This window comes from Lissotriton helveticus, chromosome 8, assembly GCF_964261635.1.
Source record: "Lissotriton helveticus chromosome 8, aLisHel1.1, whole genome shotgun sequence".
NCBI classification, from domain to species: domain Eukaryota; kingdom Metazoa; phylum Chordata; class Amphibia; order Caudata; family Salamandridae; genus Lissotriton; species Lissotriton helveticus.
Window position 1 is genome coordinate 744,287,918 of NC_136069.1, and position 24,160 is coordinate 744,312,077.

Sequence of the window (24,160 nt, forward strand, 5' to 3'; positions counted from 1 at the left end):
GATATCCTGAGTCCAAAAATTAACCTGCTACTTTATAGATTAAATCTTAAAACATATCTCTTCTAAATAGCCACAAAAATAGAACATTTGATTGAATACTCAAAATTATGTGAATGAAAAGAAGAAATGCCATTAAAACTTAAAAAGAAATCCAAATGTTTAGAATGGTGTCCACAAGTAAGAAGGTAATTAATGAATAAAAATGCAAGTCCATGTAAAAAAGCTATAATTTCAAAAGGCCCCATTGTTGGACATTTAGGATAATCAAAGGCTTTTCGAGGGTGAACAACAAGTAAACAAAATCAGCCTAAGCAAGAAAATGGGATGGATGAAGTTTTCTATCTTTAGTATAGGAGACATCTAACTATCATCTTAACAGGAGATCCAGTATCATCTTTCTCCAAAGACTGTAGAAAAAGGTTTAAAATGTTGACACCCGCTTTTAATTAATGTGGCAAGTCTCAAGTCCTAATGGACTGGGTTTACTGTAGTCATGGTGTCATTGCAGATTTCTCTAATCTGGAAGGTGCTTTTTCCTACTGCTGTCTGCCTCAAAATGATTCCAGTCAGTGTAGCACAATATCAGCAGGTATAAACTTCAAAAGAAGTTTGGTGTATCTGTACCTCCGATCTAGGCGGATATTGCTCCCTCTGGACACCAGCGAGCTGGGAGTACCTATTGGGGTTACTCTGTAGGCATAACTTGTTCTGGCTCTGAATGTGGTTCCTCGCTGGTGTCCCGAGGAAGCAATATCCCCCTAGGTCGGAGGTAGAGATACGCCAAACCTTTTTGAAGTCTATACTTGCTGATGTGCTCTTAATCTATCGGTCCTGACGAAAGCCTCTAGAGGTTCCACGAGGCAGAAACATGTTGACCACCACCACCAGTGCGATAGACCAGTAACTAGGTCTATACACGCACAATAAATATTTTTAGCTTCCCACATCACAGATCTCAGGAATAAAAATACACGAGATTTGGAGTGGGGAATTTATCTTCACACATCTAAGCATGAGCACGCCCTCTTTTTATTCCTGGCCACTACTGTCAAACCAGTAGGTCATTCTCCATGCAGAGGTCAGCATACTGACAAAGGAAAAGACCCGATGATCATGCTGTTACGGTACACTGAGGCGGAGAACCAACATCGCCTGTGTACGTATATGAGGGTTTTTTACAACGATGGTCCCCCACGTTAACTAAGACCCTGGTGACACAGGACAAGTGGTCCATTCTCCCCCTTTTTTGATTTTTGGACTAACCATTGGAAGCCAAATGGATCGCAGCTTCTCTTTCCCTCTTCATTGATGTTTTGAGATTATTATATGCATCACAATGGAATACTCTCGCCTGCTTGAGCTTGAATAGATGTTTAATTGCTTCTCAGTTTGTAAGAATGTATTCATATAAGGGTCACTAAACAAAGTTTAACCAAAATTGCAGTTCAGCCAGTTCAAAAAGAATCCTTTGTATTATGCCTTTCATGACTTCCCTATCAATTTCCAATGCATTTTGAGAATACAGTCTCAATTAGTTACTCTATAACAAAACATGTACATTTGGAACTAGTGAAAACGTGTCCATTTGAGTGTAAACACATACATTCAAGATAAAACAATTCTAATTATGTACAACCATCTTCAGTGAACTAGAGTGAATGATTCCCCTAGAAGCAAATGTTCTAGCTAATACCTTAATAGCTTTTTAGAGTGAATGTTTTAAAATTAAAGATGTTAAAACTTTCCAAACAGCCTTTATATTATGTATGATGTAGATAGTATCTCTTTCAAAATTGCCGCAAAATCTGTTGTGGCAAGCACAACCCATTTACGCCAATAGGATACGTAACCTAATGTCTGGCATGTCTCATTTAGATAGTTACACAGACTTCGGCCATGTTTGAACATGTAAAGATACTTACATTTTTATCTGATAAAAACAGAGTAGCAGTAATATTAAGAGCTTCAATAATCCCAAATAACAATAAATGCCATGAGTCTGAAAACATCAATTGAGTACCCCGATACAATTCAACCTTTCCACCATTTCAATCTCTGGTTTTTCATATTCGAATGTATTTTATTTATTTATTTTATCAAACTTATAATGCGCACAGCTACCCACAATGGGTTTCCCGGTGCTAGGGACAGACTGGAGAAGAACTAGCAGAGTGACATTACAATTAGAGGAACCTCCGACATTACTGCTGAAAGAGCCAGGTTTTAAGACCCTACTCAAAGTTTGTGATTTCCCTTGCAGTGTATTAGTATTCTTACAAGACATATCAAACATCTTTTTTATCAACAACATGAGCATCCTTGCCCATTCATTTTTATAGGAAATCCTATAGAACTAGAAAATATAAAGAATCTATATTTTAAAAAGCACTGCATAAAACTAAATCAGTGGCACGGATGACATTATTAGAACAGCAGATAAAGTAATAGGAAAAGGTGATAAAATCCTCAACAAAATTGCTTTCTATAAAAATCAATACAAATATTAAGGAACAGTGGAGCGCTTTGATGAATAAAATAATGTAACCCCTTTTAAAAGATCAGAAATTATTAATTGTAAACCTGAAAAACAAGAGTATAAGGGATTATCTGGTAAGTGCAGAAAGAATGACTCCAAACAAATTCACACTAAGGAAAATCCTTAGTTTCCAATATCTGAACTGCAGTGACCTCAACTTTATAATCAAATCTGACAATTTTACACATACATATATGAGTAAATCATTTAAGATTCAGCACTATTAAATCAGTGAAAGTGAATATGTTACATACATCATAAGAAGCAATCGCAATGGAGCGCACACCGCTAGCCCCTCCTCCGGATCGCCCCTAGGGACTCTGGTACATGGAGTTCTTGAGTGGTTCACCCCAGTGGGTGCAAGTTGGTACTTGTAGAACTGATGATCTCTAGACCCGATACATGTCCCGGGTTTTTGGGTATCGCCCGAGACATGGCTCGGGTTTTGGGATAACTTCCCTCATCAGTAGAGAAAATAGTTAGGGGTGGAAGAGAAGACCGCCAAACAACCGTCAAAGGCCTCGATGCCAGAACCGGCACGCAGGTGCGTCGTCCAGGAGCCCGTCGGCTCAAAGCTCAAGGGAGCCTATTTGTAGAAGCAATCGCAATGGAGCGCACACCGCTAGCCCCTCCTCCGGATCGCCCCTAGGGACTCTGGTACATGGAGTTCTTGAGTGGTTCACCCCAGTGGGTGCAAGTCGGTACTTGTAGAACTGATAAGATGTCCATGTAGGGGAACCACCAGAAGAGCAATTGTCCGCTTCTCAAAAGATCGCTTGAATATCACATTGATATTCCAATCAGCCTGATAGAAATACTTTTTAATTAAAATTCTTAGAGAAAATCGCAACTGAAATTCCAAATGATTTATTATCTGCCAATCTTATGAAGGGGATAGGACCTGTGTCCTACTGATATATCTCTAAAACGTTTGTATGTGCCTGTATATCTTACTGAAGAATAGCGCCGGTTAACTATTGCATATTTCTATTTGTCAAGATCAAGGTTGTCCGGAAAAGTAAGATGCCATTTTTGGTAACTTCATAAACCTGTGCCTAATGCTTTTGTGACTTAAAGTTAGTTGTTTTATCTGCCCCATCTCCAGCTTCATGCACTGAAAAAATTATAAAAACGAATGTCTCATTTTGTAGCACCTTAACAATGCAGAAGCCAATATCAACCTATTTGGCAGCACAATAAATACAAGGGTACAACACCATTGGTGTTTGCACTCTCCCTTGAGCAATTAGCGTCATGGATCAGCAGAGACTCAATAATCCACGGTCTCAAGTGGGCGGATACATGGGAGGACCGCATCTCCTTATATGTAGATGACATTCTTCTTTATCTTGCTTCCCCTAAGGCCTCGCTCCACAGAGTTCTCAACATTTTTATGAACTTTTGAACATACTCAGGGTATAAGATCAACTGGGCCAAGTGGTCTATTTGGATGTTGGGTGGATTGCTACCGACGGTGGCAGTCCACGCGCCAAAACACCCCACCTGACGGCCTATTACCCCCGCCACATTAACATGGCGGGGGTACTACGGCAGACGGAAAGACCATCCTCCACTTTTCCGCCGGTAGGTAATCTGCCTACCAGGTGGGAAAGCCCTGCAATACGGTGGCGGTGCCTTCCAGGCACTGCCATCTATATTACGATGGTGGCGTTGTGATGCCTTTCCATGGCGGAGACTCCGCCAAGGAATGGCATGTGGTGTTTCCTGTGGTGGCCCATTGCGGGCCCCCAGGGTGGTGGGGGGCTGCACTTGGGGGGTACCCATGGTGCCCCTAACATTGGCATGCACAAGGCGGCAGGCACCGCACGGTGCCAGTCATGTTGTGCATGCCAATGCACAACATGCATTTATTACATTGTGGCGGATGCTGCTTACAGCACCGCCCGCCACAATGTAATATATGTGGGATGCCACCACCACCATGGCGTTGGCATCCTAATTGCCAGAGCAGGACCACCACACCACTGGCGGTGGGTCCCAGCACCGCTAGGGTGACGGGCGGACCCCTTAGTCTCTACTGTATATCCTCAGTGGTGATCCCCCAACCCTGCCAAAGAACTGCCCGATTCAGGTGGCCCGAGATGGCTTCCAGTATTTGAAAATTTTTATATCAGCAGACTCCAAGACACAATATGACAGCAACTTGCTCCCCCCCTCCAGAGACTGAAAAGAGATGTCACGCATTGAGGGCACTACCTCTTTCCCTGCTTGGTAGAGCAGCGCTCTTTAAGATGATGCGGTTGCCACGCTTCCTAAATTCATTGCAGAACTGCCCTGACTTGGTTCCAGCACGTTACTTTAAAGAAATTGATGGCCTCCAAAGAGAGTTGCTCTGGGAGGGTAGAACCTGTATAGCCTTACAAAAGCTAGTTTTGTCCTGGTATGATGGAGGGATAGGTCTCCCAGATATTAAAGAATACTACTGGGCCACCAACCTGGCTGCAATTAACCATTGCATCTATCCGAGCTGGTATGACCCAGGGTAAAGAATGGACAAATCGCTGCTTCCGGATGGCAACTATAACGTGGCCCTCTAATTCAAAACACAAAATTCTGTTAGCAGGGCCAACCAAACACTTAGTGCAGATTTGGCAGGCAGCAAACAGGAGCTTAGGATGGGACCAGAAACCTACATGTGCCACTTCTCTGCGGGACAGCGAACAGCAAGACATCCTAAGAACCTCGAACGTGTTTGACAAATGGGACCTGATTGGGACCTCAAAGGTCGGACATCAATGGAAGAAAGGGGAGGTGGTGTCATTTGCCTCCTTGAAACAGGAATACCAGTTAGCTGACAAAGAATATTTTCGTTAACTGCAGGTGCGGCATGCACTAATGTCGAAGCTTCCTAAAGGTGAATCTCCCCCAGAGTCCTCGCCGCTGGAAGATAGGTTACCAGATGGCTACATGCCCATAAAAGCAATCTCCCGAACATAGATAAAACTGATAAATAACACCTCCGATCCTCTCAGCTTGATCAGGGGATGGGGGGATTGAGATGGATTAGAACTCGACGATGAGGAATGACAGGAGGCAGTATCTTCCCTGAGAGAAGTTGCGATTTTCTCCAGACTCCACCTGGTGCAGCTGAAGATCTTACATAGAGTTTACATGTCAGGTTCCCGACTTGTCAGCATGGGAAGAATGAATGAAGGGATGTGCAGGATACAATGTGGGCAGGAAGGTACATTCATGCATATAATATGGGACTGTGGACACGTCCAGAAGTATTGGAAGGAAATGCATAAGTGTACGAATGAAGTTCTTGGGGGTACGTCTCAATCCTGAAGCAAACCGATATTTACTGAGTGTCTGGGAACCCACTGATTTAAACAATAAAGGTAAAATATGGGTCACATTGGGCCTGATGGTGGCTAAGAGGAACATTGCCCAGTTGTGGGGTTCTGGAGTGCTGCCTACAGTTGCAACTTGGAGGGCAGACACAGACTGGTGCATGATCAGAGAAAAGACAGTGTACATCGCACAAGGGTGTCCAAACAAGTGGTCCACAATCTGGGGTAAATGGAATGAATACATGGGTAATATATGTGTTCCACCGGTTATCCCCACCCAGGAGGAGCCTCTAACGGCCACAGTACCGAATCTACCTGTAACACTAATATGGTTCATCTGGACCGGAAACAAGCTTATTTCCGATCCAGGAAAGACATGGCTTGACAGTTCGGGAAGGACTGTTCCCATGAGGCACAGGGTCAGACTGATTTGCATATGGCCATGTCTGAACTGGGGTGGCGGAGTGAGCTAAAAAATGATGATGGATTAAACCCAGATCAGTGAGTGCTTGCAATGTCCAATCCATGGAGTCCCTTGTGTGAAAGAAAAGGTCCGGCAGAATGAAACTGTGATATGTGTGTCTACATGCTCTGATGTCTTGTGGAGCGAGGCATACGGTTGGTGGTGACCTCCTGATCCTCGTGACCAGTGGTCGCTCCCTGACCGATCTCCGCCTGGATATCTGGTATTTCCCCGCAACTGCCTCACCTGTGACTAATTAATTGATTTTCAGCTTCCAAAACGCTCGCATCTGCTAAATAATCATAGCGCTTAGCAGTTACATAGTGCGCTCGCATTTGCCGACTTTGTTTACTTTTTCCGGCCATTTTGTTTGTTGTGCCTCGTAGCGAGGCTCCCCAGCACGCACCCGCCTCCCGCTGCCCCTCCCTCGCCCCTCCCCCCCACCATCCATATATGTCAGTAGTTCCCGCGCGCAGCGTCCACGCGCAGCGACCGCGCCCAACCCGCGCCGAAGGTGCGCCAAAGGTAAGCCCGTCTACGCCCGTCCGCGCCTGGATCGCGCCTAGCGCCATACCCCCTGGCCCCCGTCCCTCCCAGCCCCCCCGCATTACCTACGATGCCGCCACCCTCCTAGCCCTTAACCCCGGTCGCGCCCCCAACTGCGTCCAAGCCGCTCCTGGACGCACCCATGGACCGTTCTCCTGCCTCTCCTGCAAATTTAGCGGCACCGACAACATCTCCGCTACGACCACACCACAGATTCCCGACCCCAACCACCTAGAATGCATCCTTCTCAACACCCGCTCGGTCCACAGGCACGCCATTGACCTTTGGAACCTACTAGACACCATCTCTCCGGACGTCGCCTTCCTAACGGAAACATGGATGAACGCTTCCTCCGCCCCTGACATCGCCATCGCTATCCCTGATGACTATAAGATCACACGCAAGGACCGCACCGACCATACAGGAGGAGGAATCGCTATCGTCCATAAGAAATCAATCCGCATCTCAACCAGCTCTGACGCCAACCTCGCTAACTCCGAACACCTTCACTTCCAGATCCACATCGACCCCAAATCCACACTCCGAGGCACTCTCCTCTACAGACCACCAGGACCCCGCGCAAAATTCAGTGAAGACATCACGGACTTCATCACCCCACACGCACTCCCCTCCAAAGACTACATCCTTCTGGGAGACCTCAACTTCCACCTTGAAAAGATCAACAACCGCAACACCGCCACCCTTTTGGACAACCTCGCCAACCTCGGACTTAAACAACTGGTCACTTCCCCCACCCACATCGCAGGTCACACTCTCGACCCCATCTTCACCTCCAGCAACCATGTCTCCTTCAGCCACACTACGGATCTCCTCTGGACTGACCACAGCTGCGTTCACTTCACCTACAACAAGCCGAAACCCACCATCCTCCTCCAACCAACTCTACAAAGAAACTGGAACAAAATCACCACAGAACAGATCTCCACATCGCTCCTTCAAACCTCCCCAGCCCTCTCTTCTAACGCCAACGAAGCCGCCTCCAACCTCACCCTTTGGTTATCCAACACCGCCGACAACTTAGCACCACTGAAAAAACGTCAACACAAACTTGGCATCAAGAAGGCCTCATGGTTCAACGACGACCTCAAGAAGTCCAAGAAACTGTGCCGCTCCCTTGAAAAGGCCTGGAAAAAAGACCCATCCACCAGCAACAAGGACGCCTTCAAAAGCGCCATCCGTACTCACCACCAACTGATCCGAAAAGCCAAGAAAACAGCATTCAAAGATCGACTTGACAACAACGCCCACAACAGCAAGGAACTTTTCAACATCGTCAAGGAATTCTCCAACCCCTCGGCCAACTCCAACGACATCACCCCCTCTCAAACCCTCTGCGATTCCCTAGCCTCTTTTTTCCACAACAAGATTGCTGACATCCACAACAGCTTTGACAACCAACCCGGAAGCCAACCCACCCCACCATCAACTGACCTTCTTCCCCCCGTTAACACCCTTAACGCCTGGAACCCAATCTCCACTGAGGACACCATCCGCCTGATGAATTCTATCCACTCTGGATCCCCCACTGACCCATGCCCTCACCACATCTTCAACAAAGCAGACTCCGTCATAGCTCCGCACCTCCGAGACGTCATCAACTGCTCCCTCAACTCCGCTACCTTCCCAGAAGACTGGAAACACGCTGAACTCACCGCCCTTCTGAAAAAACCAACAGCAGACCCCACCGAACTCAAAAACTACCGCCCCATCTCGCTTCTTCCATTCCCGGCCAAAGTCATCGAGAAAGCTGTCAACAACCAGCTCGCCGCCTTCCTCGAAGCCAACAAATCACTCGACCCCTCACAATCTGGCTTCCGAGCCAAACACAGCACTGAGACCGCCCTCATCGCAGCAACAGACGACATTCGAACTCTACTGGACAATGGAGACACAGTCGCCCTCATCCTCCTCGACCTCTCTGCAGCCTTCGACACAGTCTGCCACAGCACCCTTTTACAACGCCTCAGAAACATCGGAATCCAAGGAAAGGCACTGGAATGGATCACCTCGTTCCTCACCGGAAGAACCCAGAGAGTCCGCCTCCCACCATTCAAGTCCGAGGCCTCAGAAATCATCTGCGGCGTACCACAAGGATCCTCACTCAGTCCCACCCTCTTCAACGTATACATGAGCCCCCTCGCGGCCATCGCCCGCCAACACAACCTCAACATCATCTCTTACGCGGATGACACTCAACTGATCCTATCTCTCACCAAGGACCCCAGCACCGCCAAAACTAACCTACACGAGGGAATGAAAGAAGTCGCCGAATGGATGAAACAAAGCCGTCTGAAACTGAACTCAGACAAAACAGAAGTCCTCATCCTAGGTAAATCCCCCTCTGCATGGGACGACTCTTGGTGGCCGGAAGCCCTCGGGAAAGCACCCATCCCGACAGACCACGCACGGAACCTAGGCGTCATCCTGGATTCTTCACTCTCAATGAACAGACAAGTCAGCGCCGTATCCTCTTCCTGCTTTAACATTCTTCGCATGCTCAGAAAAACATTTCGCTGGATCCCCTCCGAAACAAGGAAAACAGTCACCCACGCTCTGGTCACGAGCCGACTGGACTACGGAAACACCCTCTACGCAGGTACTACCGCAAAACTCCAGAAGAAACTACAACGAATCCAAAACGCCTCAGCCAGGCTCATATTAGACATCCCACGCAACGAACACATCTCTGGTCACCTTAAAGACCTCCATTGGCTACCCGTCAATAAGAGGATTACTTTCCGACTGCTTACCCACGCACACAAATCACTCTACGACATCGGACCAGAGTGCCTCAACTCTCGACTGTCCTTTTACACCCCCTCCCGCCAACTTCGCTCTTCCAGCCAAGCCTTGGCCACTGTACCTCGCATCAACAAGACCACCATGGGAGGCAGATCCTTCTCTTACCTGGCTGCCAAAACATGGAACTCACTCCCCGCTTACCTTCGCCTCACCCAGAATCACCTAGCGTTCAGAAAGCAGCTTAAAACGTGGATATTTGACAAATAATCCTACTCCCCTTCCTAAGCGCCTTGAAACCCTCTGGGTATGTAGTGCGCTATATAAATATTATGACTTGACTTATTATTATTATGACTATACTTGCAAATTTTGGGGACTTGTGTATTGCGGAAAGAGTATAGAAGGCTGGTATCCTATGATGTAATTCACTGCTAAGTACTGGTGTTTGTCTTCTTCAAAAGAGCCTTGACTTCCTATAATTGTAATTTCTGATGAAGTACTTGTAATTTGGAATGCATGAGGGCAGAAGATGCTGCTCATTACACTCATTAGTAAATTGCCAGAGTCACTCTTGTTTGTTCTATAGCACTACATTGCCATTTTTGTCTCAAATTGTTTAGTAAGTACTTCTCCATGACCTTAATGTTTTTTCTAGATAACAGGTATCATGCTGAAGATCACTTTGAGACAGTGCCATCTGAGGAACATCAAAAAAACCTAAGGAGGTTAAAATCTGATATAGTTTAGTGATGATGGGCCTATTGCTGGCAAAGCAATTTATAGCTGTACAGATTTTGACATTGAGGTTCTAAAGAATATGACTGACAAATGGCTGTCATTGACTGGGCAATGGCTGAAGAATTACAGCTTAAGGTGACCAGACGTAATTAAAAAGTGAACATTTGGCACCTATAATGGTGAGTGAGAATGAAATGAATCGCAGGAAACAGTTCATTTAATAAAGCCTGTAGAAGATACACAGGTAGTAAGTCCGTAGAGAGCAACATATGGGAATATGAACCATCTCACAGTAAGCTGAAAAACACTTGACATAAGGACTGGATAGTGTGGTATTGGCATATAAATGTATTTGTTTACAGATTAATTGTAATTGGGTTGTGCTTATTACCGGTGTGGCTCAAAATGTTGAAATACTGTATGTTTCTACACAAAAATGACAAATACAATTATAACATTAATAAAAATATGATGTTATGGCATACAACATGGATTGAAGGACTTGATGTGTAGAGAGCTGAGTGTTCGAACTTCCAGTTTGTTGGTACCAACATAATACTGATGTTAAATAAGACTGATCAGAGTATCAACAGGCCTCTCACTGAGAAAGGAAGCTGAATATTCCCTCAAACAAATCTTTACAATATGTGAGCTAAGGAATCAAGGTTTGGTCCAACCATCAACACATTGCATCATTTAAACACAGTTAAGAAATTAAGGATTTAATATTGATTGAGCTCAAAGTAAAGCCTGCATTTACTTTAAAAACATTTGCCATTGGTGCCTTGGTATCCATATGCAATTCATTTGCCATATGAAAGATAACATCCTTTTTATGTGAATCATCTGAGCCCTTTCTTTAATCAAGGCTGTGTGTTGTTGCTTCACCGAGGCTCTCAATGTGGGTAACTACCACGCATTGTAGTCCGCGTTTATAAACATTTACAAGGGACAGGATAGTAGGATGGAGTTGAATATCGTACCTGTCGTCTGGTAGTTCACCACCTCCTAGATTAATTACTGTAGGAAAGATGTCCATTAGGCTTGTAGGTTCATCAATCTCAGTCCCAGCGGTTAATACGCCTGGCCATCGAAAAATGCCTGGCACACGGATGCCACCTTCCCAACCTGCCATCGCCTTTCCACCTGCAGATATAATCAGTAATACAACACATTACTATGAAGTTGTGGGGGTACCAGTAAATGCGTTTCCACCGTAAACACGATGTCACTTAAGTTTATTTTTAATCTTTTATTTTACATTTTATGTAGTTCCGCAAGACCAATATGACATCAGTGTGCTTTACTACTAACCACACAGATAAAAGTAAAAAAAATCGCATTTACATGTGAACAACCAGAATGCTAAACAGGGAATACAATGCCAGTGAGACTACATGTTTCTGTTTATATTACTTTGTCTTCATTTTATGAATGGGAGGGAAGCTCAGTGTGCTTTACTATGAACCAAGCAAATGAAGACTAGATCTTACTAGTGTGTAGTATGTGAACAGCAAGAAAGCCAAACAAGGAGGGAATCAAACCTATCCATTTCAATTAGAGATCACAAAAATCAGCTAATATAAGAGAAACGGAGGATGAGCTGTACGGCATTAATAGGCACATTTAATAATGAATGCTTGCCAGTTGTACTACATGAATTCTTCACATCAGTGTTCTCTGCTAGTTATGATTGGTTTACACTTTAACTCATCACATTTATTATTTAATATCCTAAATACATCAGGTTTATTTTATTACATTTCAAAGTCCTAACACCGTACGTTAACACAACAAAGGATTCTATGCAGGTGCATTCTACACATGTGATTATAATGCACCTCTTCAAATGATAATGAATTTTTCACTACATTTGTCGCCCCCTCTGATGACCTGTGTCATCAAAATACTCTAATCCCCTGTAGAGCTGACCGATCTAAACTGATGTCGTAGCTAGTCCCCTCTGTTTGAACTCCTCCAAACCACTTAAGATTCTCATAATGACTGTCCTGCAGTCTTTCCACTATTCTCTCTCTCTAATGCAATTCTCCAATTGCCTCAACTTGGGCCATTTGTATGCCCTTACCATACCCAACAAGATACCACAGACCACAACAATTACCATCAGCTTCAAGACCTATCCAAGGATTCCGTTTCCGAAATTAGCAAACCATCTTCCAACCGTTCCAAATACTTTTACAATCTTATCCCAAATTCCCTCAGTTGCCAAATCATGTATCTCAGTGATGTTACTTATATATTGCTTCAGATCTTTACTATTCTCAGGTATGCAAGTACAATACTGTTGGACCTTCATCATCCTACAGACTCCACCCTATTTTGCTAGTAACACATCTAAAGTAAGACTCTTTTGCATCACCATAGCCCTTATCGAAACAATCTCTCCATCTATGAGCAACTATGGCTGGACTGTATTAACAGACAACTTATCCACAATAGTAGGCAAACTTCTAATCTTTATGTCATTCAATACTACTCTCAAACTAGGTATCATCACTCCGAATATATTTCTCAAAATGTCACCAGCACTTAATCCACGTTTTGCTCCATGGGCTGAGTTTCCCTCCAAACTCTCTAAATCTTCCACATGATATATCTTCGGAAACACAGCCACATAGCAGGTATCATACCAGTTGTTCAAAAGCTGAGCATACGGATTCCTTCCACATTCAAAATACAAGCTCGGCACCACTTGAATAGCCTCTTGCAAGGATTTCTTCAAATAAACATCAATAAAAATGTATGATCACATGCACCCTGTCCCACAACAATGTATGTGTATGTGTCTTGTAAAGCGCACTACTGCCCTGAGGCGTCGTGGCGCTGTAGACCGCTGGGGAACCCGTCCTGGCTATCCCTGTGAGATGGTCCCTACTGGGTATCTCCAAGGTGAAACCAGGCATCCCCGGCGAATGTGGGGGGCCGTTGTAGAGATGAGGCAAGCTAATGCCCAGAGTTGCCGAGTGTGATCCCTGGTTAGAGTAGGCACCGAGGCAAGAATTATCGAGTCCGCTGATCCTGGTCCACGACCCTGCCGCGTTGGGAATTGAACCCTGGTCCAGGGCCGTTCTCTGCTTCCAGGTCTGCTGCCTCTAACCAGTGAGTCACACCACTCCAATGGTGTCATAATGTGTCAGTACTTGTCGAATGCAAAGCTTGCCTCATTGTTCCTAATCTAAAGCTATAGTACCATAACTTCCCTTAGACTTGTGAACTAGTAATTCCTCTTTTGTCCATTCAAAGGTTTTTTCCCTACTATTATGCTTAACTGTCAATTCTCTATGTCGATCTTCTACTTGATCTCCAAATATCTTCATTATGTCTGTTAGTGTGCAAGCTAAATCATGTCTGTGCACATAAGCACTATCTAGTGTTACTGTGGGAACAACATACTTTCCAATTCTCTCTTCTTGCTCGTAATAATCATATTTGTTCAGATGCTTATGGACTGGAACCTCTGAAAGTACCTAATCATAATTTGAGAAATAGTGCTCACAGTGACCCTTTCTGTAAAGCACACTAAGAAGCAAACTAGAACTAAAACTATACTCCAAGGGCAAGTGATGAAACTGGATACCCTACTTGACCGAAGTAGGTGATTGCAGACACATATAACAGTCTCTCACATCCATCGTAGTACAGCAATTTTCATAAGCATTCAGCGTGTAATCACCTTGAGACAACTGTACATGCAGCAAGCGACTAGTTTGCTCTATTAAGCCTCTATCAGAGCCCAATGTATCCTCTTTTGAGGCAGTAATGGTAGATGTGGATATACCATATTCCCATCACTCGCTGTACCTCAACTTTGTGTGCACTCAAAATGGACTCAGTAATGACTACAGCTATCACTTTGATTATCCCTACAATAAGTGTACCTACAACACATTTGTGCCTACGATTCGAATTTCCAGACTCCTTTTTCAAGGTGGCTCGGATTGTAGCTGAAAGAGGATCAACACACAGCCTCTTTTCTCTGCCTCTTATGTACTGACAAAAAAGTATTTTTGAGCAGCTTTCTTTTGAAATCTTGGAAAGTTCTTCAACAAACCTCCATTTTTATTCTTCATTCAGTCTGGCCTAGGTCATCTTCTTTCAAGCAATCTTGCTATTTACAGTTCAAAGTTCAATTTACATCCCTTTGAGATCAGAGCCAATCTCATCAATTACTTGCAGTAACAGTTCAGCTCGGAATGCGGCAATCTACTGAGGAGCCAGTTGATTTCCAAAGCTCAGGTATTCAATATCTTCCAAGATTAGAGTCCATAAACCACTCAATCTTGATGGATAAGGCACAGTCAATGACAAGATTACATTAGCGTCTATTCCAGGAACTCTCAGCAGGATCTCGACAATCAGTATCAAAATCTCGAGCCTCGCTCTCCCTGGCATTTGTAGCTAGCCGACACAGCACTCTTCCTCTCCTTGACCTCTTCACACTCCCATGAGCTTGTTCAGAGTCACTCTGATCAGATTCAGATGATTGACTTTTTGGTGTATGTTCTTTCTCAGATGCAAGTCTCAAGTTTCTTCTTTTTTGTCTCTCAGGCCACAATTTATTTACGACCTCTTTCTTCCTTGACTGTACACGACCAATCTCCACACCAGTCTCTTCGGCTGAGTCAGACAGTATATCACTTGCAGCGCTACCGTCTCCCTCCGAGTCTATACCTGGATCTTGTGTAGCCTGACCTCTCTCAGCTCGACCTAGTGGGAAACCAGCCTCTTTAGGAACCCCCACAGCTTGGCTTGACCTCTCCGGTAAACTTGTGATCACGGTTGGAATTCATTCTGAGAGAGGAGCTGTTTCTTCAGAGGGTCCTGAGACATGTCAGGTATGTGAGATGTGTATCCAGTCCAACAGGCCTCCATACTTCACAGCCATATTTGTCACCAATATCACCTGATCTAGTTCACGCCACCGTGAGTCAAGACGGTTCCTTCTGAAGTGCTTTTAGACTAGCACCCAGGCTCCAGGGCTTAGGTTGTGACAGAGGTCTTTAGATGTTAGCACCCTCACGGCTCAACCTGGTGAGACACAGAACGAACCACATCAGCAACTTCTTTGCAGTGATCAAGGATAACATCATCTGTGATGTTTATCAATGCTGTAGACGGCACAGCGGGTAAGCGCATCACTCTCCCCATGAGGATTTCATGTGGGGATAGACCAGTTCTTCTATTAGGAATGCTGTGCAAACTCATTAGAACAAAAGGCAATGTGTCAGGCCATTTCAAAGATGTCAAAGTGCACACGTTTGCCAACCTCGCATTTAGCGTACCATTAATCTGCAAAATCATTCTGACAACTTCTCATGTACTTGTCTCACCTTGTGGATAACATCTTTCGCTACAAATAACAGATCATTTGGATCATAGGTCTCTATTCTTTCAAAAGGTAAATTCCCACTGATAATCTCATATACCTCAGCCTACAACCTCACCACATCCAATAGCTTTGCCTTTACTGCAGCCTTGATCGTTCTCTGACTCTGTACTGTTCTGACCTTCCTTACTGTTATTATGGTCTCTCAACCAATTCTCTAAGTCTGTAGCATCTAAGACACGTTGGTTCCTGGTAGTTCCCGGACTTGCACTTTGATCTGACGCAACACCTGCTGGTCCCCTCACTGGAGTTTCCTTTGTTTCACACCTCCCAATGCAAACACTCCTGTACCCCCAACTCCTGCGGATATCCTTGCCACAACTCTTGTACTAGTGCATGTCTGGGATGTTGAGACACTCCATGTTCCCTGTCTTTGCCAATTCTCGCCTTTCCTCCTCTGAGTGTGAATTGTAAGGTGGTGGACCCTCCGATAACCATTCCAACAAGCTGTCGTACGTATCACTCCCATAATTTCCATTTTCCTCTCCATTCCTATTCTGAGAATCTCCCTCTCTTACCAGCATTGGATACAACCTTTCTCCTTCAATGGTGCCCACTCTCCATCTCTTAAGCTGTGTATTCCATCGTGCTTCGTGACATGCCTTCAAAGATTTCTTCATCTTTCATTGGTATCTTTCCCTGTTATTTTCATGTGCTGCCCACATCCATACATCTAGCACCTCAAACTGTGTTTGTCTAGGCAAAGTATGCAGTGCAAACATCACTCCTGTCAACTAGTGTAACATGTCCAATCAAAATGAACCATAGCGCGGAAATGCCAATTTCCCCTCTTTCTCAGTGATTATGTGCCAATTTTGAAGCCAAATTATAGTATGGAGTACTACTTTTGTCAGCATGTAATGTGCTGGAGTATCATCAGGTGGCACTTCTTTGCGCACTCAAGTAACGACTCCCTGATCACCCCAGAACAGCTTCAGCAAAACCCTAAAACATCGCATTATTGAATCACAAGTTTTTCAAATTTTACGACTAACAACATTTTCTCAAACACAACTTTGATTACTACCAAGCAATCCCAGCACAGCATTACCAAGAGACCAATGGCAGCACGACAGACCGTGATGACACCTTTACTTCTTGCAAAGAAAAGGTACCTTGAGGAATTATTTCATCAGAACTTTCTCAATCATTAATTGTCACACATGTGAACTCATAAATTAACCGGACATGAAGGCATAATTTTTTATATCAAAATAAATTTCATTTGTTATTTTTCATCACTAGAGCATAACAGCAATCCTGCTGGAGACCACAGTCTTCTATAGCAACACAAAGAGACTACTACTATTATATGTTTACAAATTCTTCAGTAGGCAACATACACCGTTTGTATATATATCTCATGTATATTTAGAAATCATCATCTATAGTTTCAGGCTGTTAGACACAAGTTCATATTCCTTATGTTGGAGTCTTGTGACAAAACGTTGCAGTAGCGTCGACGTTTCGGTCTCCTCCACTTATTTCACCGAGACCATCCTCAGGAAAATTTGTTGTTGCATATAAAATCTAGTAAAACATAGACAATATTCCTTAAATTTCAATTCCTTTAACATATTCCTACATTTAGATCGTCTGCTCACATTAACCTATCATCAATACCACCAAAAATATACCAAGTTTAACACAAGTCACCCAGTGCAACACCATGTAAACCAAATATACAAAAATACAAAAACTAAAACTAGAAACACTAGTCCCAAGTGCATAACATCAATATCAATAAACAACTATTTCTTACACTCACTGCATTATTCGATGTACAGCTTCAAAATTGCTTTAATCCTGCGAAGAAACAACCTCTCATTACCACTGATTTCCAGGATATAACCTATTCACAGTCATCTACCAAAAAGAAGAGCGTAGCCCCTAGCCGAAGCCACAGGCTTACCTTCTTATGGACACACACGTCCTCAACTAGCGCTCGATGCTCTTTTTTTCCTCTTTTTTTCTCTTTTTTCTTCTTAGAGTTGTCCTTTATTAACTGCAGAGTACAAGCACATACCCACATTCTATGTTAACTAAACTCGTCCAAGACTCAGACTTCTAGTCCGAGAGACACGTGACTGTCACATAAAACTTCCATCTATTACTTACTTGGGACAAGGCAGTAGGCGCTTCTATCCACCCTCCGTATCGGACGATTACGGCGTCTGCATTAGTGTGTCCTCAGGGTCGAGTCTTTGACCTCTCAACTCCCGTCTTGCCGCGTACTCGCACATGCGCACGGCAACTAACCCCAGAAGTGCGGAAATGCGTCGGCCATCTTAAGCTAGTCTTTTTGATGTTCGATCCTGATGGATTGCAAATATTCACTTTAATTCCCCCTTGATAGTTGCAAGAAATCAAGTATGGAACTTCCCATCCACAAGCATGGAATATTCACTTATCAGTGCATACTAGCTGTCAGAACAATCGAACCCACTAATATATTAACCAAGTTGTCAAATACACTTATCTAGTGTGGATCAAGTGTATCTACATATTTGAAGAACCAATTCTGCACACCAAGCCTGTTCCATATAAAGGGGCATTTTCACATATGTCAGGTCCTCACTATAGAGCTAAAAGTATGAATACTATACTAGGGTTTCATAAAGTCGCTAGACTTTGCCATTCCACATATAGATTCAATCCATTCTCCATTGTCTTGCCTGCCCATATCAATCTGTTTTCTTTTAATGTGAGCAGACGATCCACATTTATTCTACGTCTAGAACTTTTTACCACATCCAACACACACCGTTTCATATCTTTGGGGCCATGTGATTTTTGTACATAATGGTCAACAAGAGGTGCCGTTAAAACATTGCATCTAATGCGGGACTGTTGTTGTATGATCCTTTTCTTAACTTCCTGGGTCGTTTTCCTTATGTAGAATAATCAGGGGCATTGTATACAATATATAACATTGCGAGTCAAACAATTTGCATGATGTTGAAACACCCATTCCTTTCCGTTTATGACACATGATTTCATTACTGTAGTCGTTTCGCAAGCACCACATTGTCCACATGGATAATGACCTACCACTGGTGTAGGTCATTATCCATGTGGACAATGTGGTGCTTGCGAAACGACTACAGTAATGAAATCATGTGTCATAAATGGAAAGGAATGGGTGTTTCAACATCATTCAAATTGTTTGACTCGCAATGTTATATATTGTATACAATGCCCCTGTGGATTATTCTACATAGAGAAAACGACCCAGGAAGTTAAGAAAAGGATCATACAACACCAGTCCCGCATTAGATGCAATGTTTTAACTGCACCTCTTGTTGACCATTATGTACAAAAATCATATGGCCCAAAAGATATGAAATGGTGTGTGCTGGATGTGGTAAAAAGTTTGTTTGCTCACATTAAAAGAAAACAGATTGATATGGGCAGGCAAGACAATGGAGAATGGATTGAATCTATATGTGGAATGGCAAAGTCTAGCGACTTTATGAAATCCTAGTATAGTATTCATACTTTTAGCTCTATAGTGAGGACCTGACATATGTGAAAATGCCCCTATATATGGAACAGGCTTGGTGTGCAGAATTGGTTCTTCAAATATGTAGGTACACTTGATCCACACTAGATAAGTGTATTTGACAACTTGGTTAATATATTAGTGGGTTTGATTGTTCTGACAGCTAGTATGCACTGATAAGTGAATATTCCATGCATGTGGATGGGAAGTTCCACACTTGATTTCTTGCAACTATCAAGGGGGTATTAAAGTGATTATTTTCAATCCATCAGGATCGAACATCAAAAAGACTAGCTTAAGATGGCCGACGCATTTCCGCACTTGTGGGGTTAGTTGCCGTGCGCATGTGCGAGTACGCGGCAAGACGGGAGTTGAGAGGTCAAAGACTCGACCCTGAGGACACACTAATGCAGACGCCGTAATCGTCCGATACGGAGGGTGGATAGAAGCGCCTACTGCCTTGTCCCAAGTAAGTAATAGATGGAAGTTTTATGTGACAGTCACGTGTCTCTCGGACTAGAGGTCTAAGTCTTGGACGAGTTTAGTTAACATAGAATGTGGGTATGTGCTTGTACTCTGCAGTTAATAAAGGACAACTCTAAGAAGAAAAAAGAGAAAAAAAGAGGAAAAAAAGAGCATCGAGCGCTAGTTGAGGACGTGTGTGTCCATAAGAAGGTAAGCCTGTGGCTTCGGCTAGGGGCTAAGCTCTTCTTTTTGGTAGATGACTGTGAATAGGTTATATCTTGGAAATCAGTAGTAATGAGAGGTTGTTTCTTCGCAGGATTAAAACGATGTTGAAGCTGTACATCGAATAATGCAGTGAGTGTAAGAGATAGGTGTATATTGATATTGATGTTATGCACTTGGGACTAGTGTTTCTAGTTTTAGTTTTTGTATTTTTGTATATTTGGTTTACATGGTGTTGCACTGGGTGACTTGTGTTAAACTTGGTATATTTTTGGTGGTATTGATGATAGGTTAATGTGAGCAGATGATCTAAATGTAGGAATATGTTGAAGGAATTGAAATTTAAGGAATATTGTCTATGTTTTACTAGATTTTATATGCAACAACAAATTGTCCTGAGGATGGTCTCGGTGAAATAAGTGGAGGAGACCGAAACGTCGACGCTACTGCACCGTTTTGTCACAAGACTCCAACATAAGGAATATGAACTTATGTCTAACAGCCTGAAACTATAGATGATGATTTCTAAATATACATGAGATATATATATACAAACGGTGTATGTTGACTACTGAAGAATTTGTAAACTTGTAATAGTAGTAGTCTCTTTGTGTTGCTATAGAAGACGGTGGTCTCCAGCAGGATTGCTGTTATGCTCTAGTGATGAAAAATAACAAATAAAATTTGTTTTGATATAAAAAATTATGCCTTCATGTCCGGTTAATTTATGAGTTCACATGTGTGACAATTAATGATTGAGAAAGTTCTGATGAAATAATTCCTCAAGGTACCTTTTCTTTGTAATTAATTATACTCAGTCCCTTGGGGAATATTGGGTGCCCTCTTGTGATTAGACCTTTACTTCTTGCAGCACTCACCCTTCATCATTTCTCCATACACATTCACTCACACAATCATCTTAAACTCTGTATTTGTCCGACATCTAACAGATCAATAGAATTTAGTCTTCCAAGAATATTCACTCACGGCAACCCTCGATTTGACTGGTCATCCAAATCAGTATAGTTCACCTCTATACACAGGATTTACCAAACCATTCCCATATGTCCCATTCAAACAAAGTTCCCTGTCTTAGGTGGATCAGTCAATGACTTTTCACAATAACTCCTGAATTCTTCAGTCTGACAATCACAATAACTTGGTGTCTTCTACACCATTTAATATATCACAGGCTCTACCCTGGGTCTCTGAGGTTCTAGATCTCTTTCTAGAATAATTCTGGACTCTCCCCTCTCTTCATGTGAGAACTATTCTCTGCTACCAACTTAAAGAGCCAGGCCCTTACGTTCTAGAGTCACAAGTCGGCCGTTCTTTTTCTCAGCATGAAAGCGTGGAGGGGAGAGAAATCATTAGCAATGCCAATCAATTCAAACAAGTTCTCTAAGCACGTAAAAACCACAGTCCACTAAATAATATAAGGTACTTTATTACGAAGCCAAAAATAACGGAACATAGCGGGAGCATGGCCAACAGCATGGCCGAGAAAGACGTGTCTCTATGCTGCTTCGGCAACGTTCATTGATCTGTTGACTTAAATGGTGGCCTGAGGTCCTACTATTCGCAGTTTTCCCTTCTACGGGGGTCCTTAATCCCTCCTGATGACCCCAACGGTATCCCGAAGGCCAGGGGGTCCCTGATTCCGAGGCGGCGAGAACGAGTCCGGAGGCCTGGGAGCGCGACCCAAGATGGCGCTGCTGAGGCGGATCGCGTGAGACTGGGGAGACCGCTGCCTTCTTGGAGCCTTCCAGATACGGCCTTGTTCCCCATGGGCCTGGTTGCGACAGTGGCGGTAGCCCGGGACCCTGACGGGACGCTGCATTGGTCCCGGGAGGACGGTGAGTGTGCCGGGGTTGCGGAGGCCTTCGTGTCTGGCCTGCTGGCCCGGGAGAGGACTGTAGCGGTTCGAGGCGGGGCTCGCCCCGGGGGGAGCGGTGCTGGAGGTAGAGGTTAGGGAGGACACGCTGAGTGGCGCCCGCATCGACAGCCCACTGGTTTGGAGAGCGGAGGAGGTGGCCTGCACCTGGTGGAGGAGTCCTATGCCAGGGAGTCCTCTAGAGAGCCGCCGAGAGTGCGAGAGTCCCTGCAAAACGGTGAGATGGTACGGGGGGCCAGCAGTATTCCGGGCCTGGACTGTGACTTTGAGTGGCCCGTTCCCCGCCCCCCTTCTCGCTTCGACATCCTTGAGGGGTGATTGCTTCAGCTGGGAGGAGGCCTTTGATTGGTACCAGGTGACAGCGTAGGGCACGGCTTGGCTCAACGGCCCATATCCCCTCTCCCTTCAGGCCGGGGCATGGCGGCAGGAATATGGTGGGACACTTGAGGAGGACAATCGCGACTGGGGGGTACTGACTCCGCCTCCAACATCGGACATCCGGCTTAGCGGGGACTCCACGTTGTACTGAACTCTGGACAAGATCACCAAGGTATTGTTGGGGTGCTTTCAAGTGGCGCCCGCAGAGGTTACCTGCCTGAGGGTGTGGAGCTTCATGCTTGTCCCCCGAGGGGGGTTTCGCTCTCACCTTCCCATCCCTGCTATGGTGGGACACGGCTAGTGGCTATTTTTGCTGGCCAGGAGGAGAGAGCTGCGCACCCGCCGGTGAAAGACTGGAAATGGAGGGCTTACCTGAAGGGAGTTTGCAAGTGTGACAAGCTGCGGAGGGATCCTGTGCAGCGCCTGGATAGAGTGAACGGTACAGGTGTGTGGCCCACGGGTAAAGCAGCATGGGTTGGAAGGACAAAGATCCCAAAATCCCTAGGCAGGGAACAATGGACTGCTACACCACGGCGCCCCTCCCCCAGACAGTGACGCTGCCGGTGTTCGTTCAGACACAGCCCTACTGATGGGTGCCATACAGTCGTCCGGGGCGGCCCTGGAGAATATAATCGGAGAGGTGTGCACGGAAGTGATGCTAATACGGCAAGACCTCCTGAATCTGGCAGAACGGGTGATTGCTTCAGAAACTAGAATAGGGGAAGTCCTGGATACCATACAAGACTTGTAGAAAGGTATGGCAGACCTTCAATCCTCTCATAAGCAGCTCATGTGGAAGGTGGATGATGCAGAAAACAGGGCGAGACGGAACAACCTCCGCTTTGTAGGCTTTATGGAGGGAATCGAGGGGACAAATATGGCGGAGTTCCTACATTCCTGGCTTTTGTGCACTTTCCCAAAGGACAAATTCTCTTCTTGTTTCATAATAGAAAGGGCGCACCGAGCGTTGCTGGCTAAACCACATGTGGGTGCTCGCTTCCTCAATTTCCTGGACAGAGATATGATCCTACAGGAAGCTCAAAAACTTGGGGAAATCCACCTGGAAAATGCCCAAATAATGATTTTCCCAGATTACAGCCAGGAAGTGCAGAGGCAGAGGCATTCCTTCGAAGCGGTTAAGGCTAAGCTGAGAGACCTCCACATCCAGTACATGCTCCTCTTTCCTGCAAAGTTGAAAGTGATTTACAAAGAGAAAATTTATTTTTTTCAAAACCCGGAAGTAATATGGCAGTGGCTGGAGGAACGCCCTCCTCTGCCAAGAAACGCATCTGGGGGTCAAAAGACACATGCCATGGAGAAATCCATGGAGGGTCAGCGAGGATTACCGAAACCACAGAGACTGAGACAGACACGGAAGCCAGAATCTGGCGGTGACCCCCTACCCCGTGTTCGGTTCTGTACGGCGGAGGGGGCGAAGCGCTGCCTCTCCTGCCTCACATCGGTTGACGGGCTCCAGATTCCGCTGCCTTGCGGAAAAAGCACAGTCGGAAGGGGAGGGAGAACATGCGGATACCTCCTCCGTGGGAGAAGAATCGGAAAGGCACTCACTACATCCCCTGGTGGTAGCAATCAATGACATGGAACAGGAGACTACGCAAGGGACGGGGGCTTCTCAGGGACACCCGCTGGACTCCAACTCATGAAGATGGGACAGTAATGGCTTACCGAATACTAATGATGGGGCTATGGAGCATGCAAGTTGGACACCCCCTCATGTTGGCTTTGTTTTATTGGCCTAACTTTCTTTCTTGTTCTTACCTGCTCGGGTGTCTACCTCTACATGTTCCATTGTTAGAGGTCTAGAGCGGGTTTTTCCTACTTTGGGGGTGAGATTGGGTGGGCGACAGACCTTCTGCACCTGAAGGCTTTATCTCTGTCTTTTGGATGGTGATGGGACTCGAAGGGGGAGGG

At 44.8% G+C, this 24,160-nt stretch overlaps 1 protein-coding gene across 3 annotated transcripts in view; it reads right to left on the bottom strand.

The window, feature by feature from the left end:
* LOC144772898 (arylsulfatase D-like) overlaps positions 1-24,160 on the bottom strand; it is a 734,130-nt gene that overhangs the window by 102,247 nt on the left and 607,723 nt on the right. For all 3 annotated transcript variants that reach the window (XM_078657571.1, XM_078657574.1, XM_078657572.1), the window contains one exon: positions 11,344-11,506. In XM_078657571.1, the coding sequence (XP_078513697.1) occupies positions 11,344-11,506 (163 nt within the window). The remainder of the gene's footprint in view (positions 1-11,343; positions 11,507-24,160) is intronic.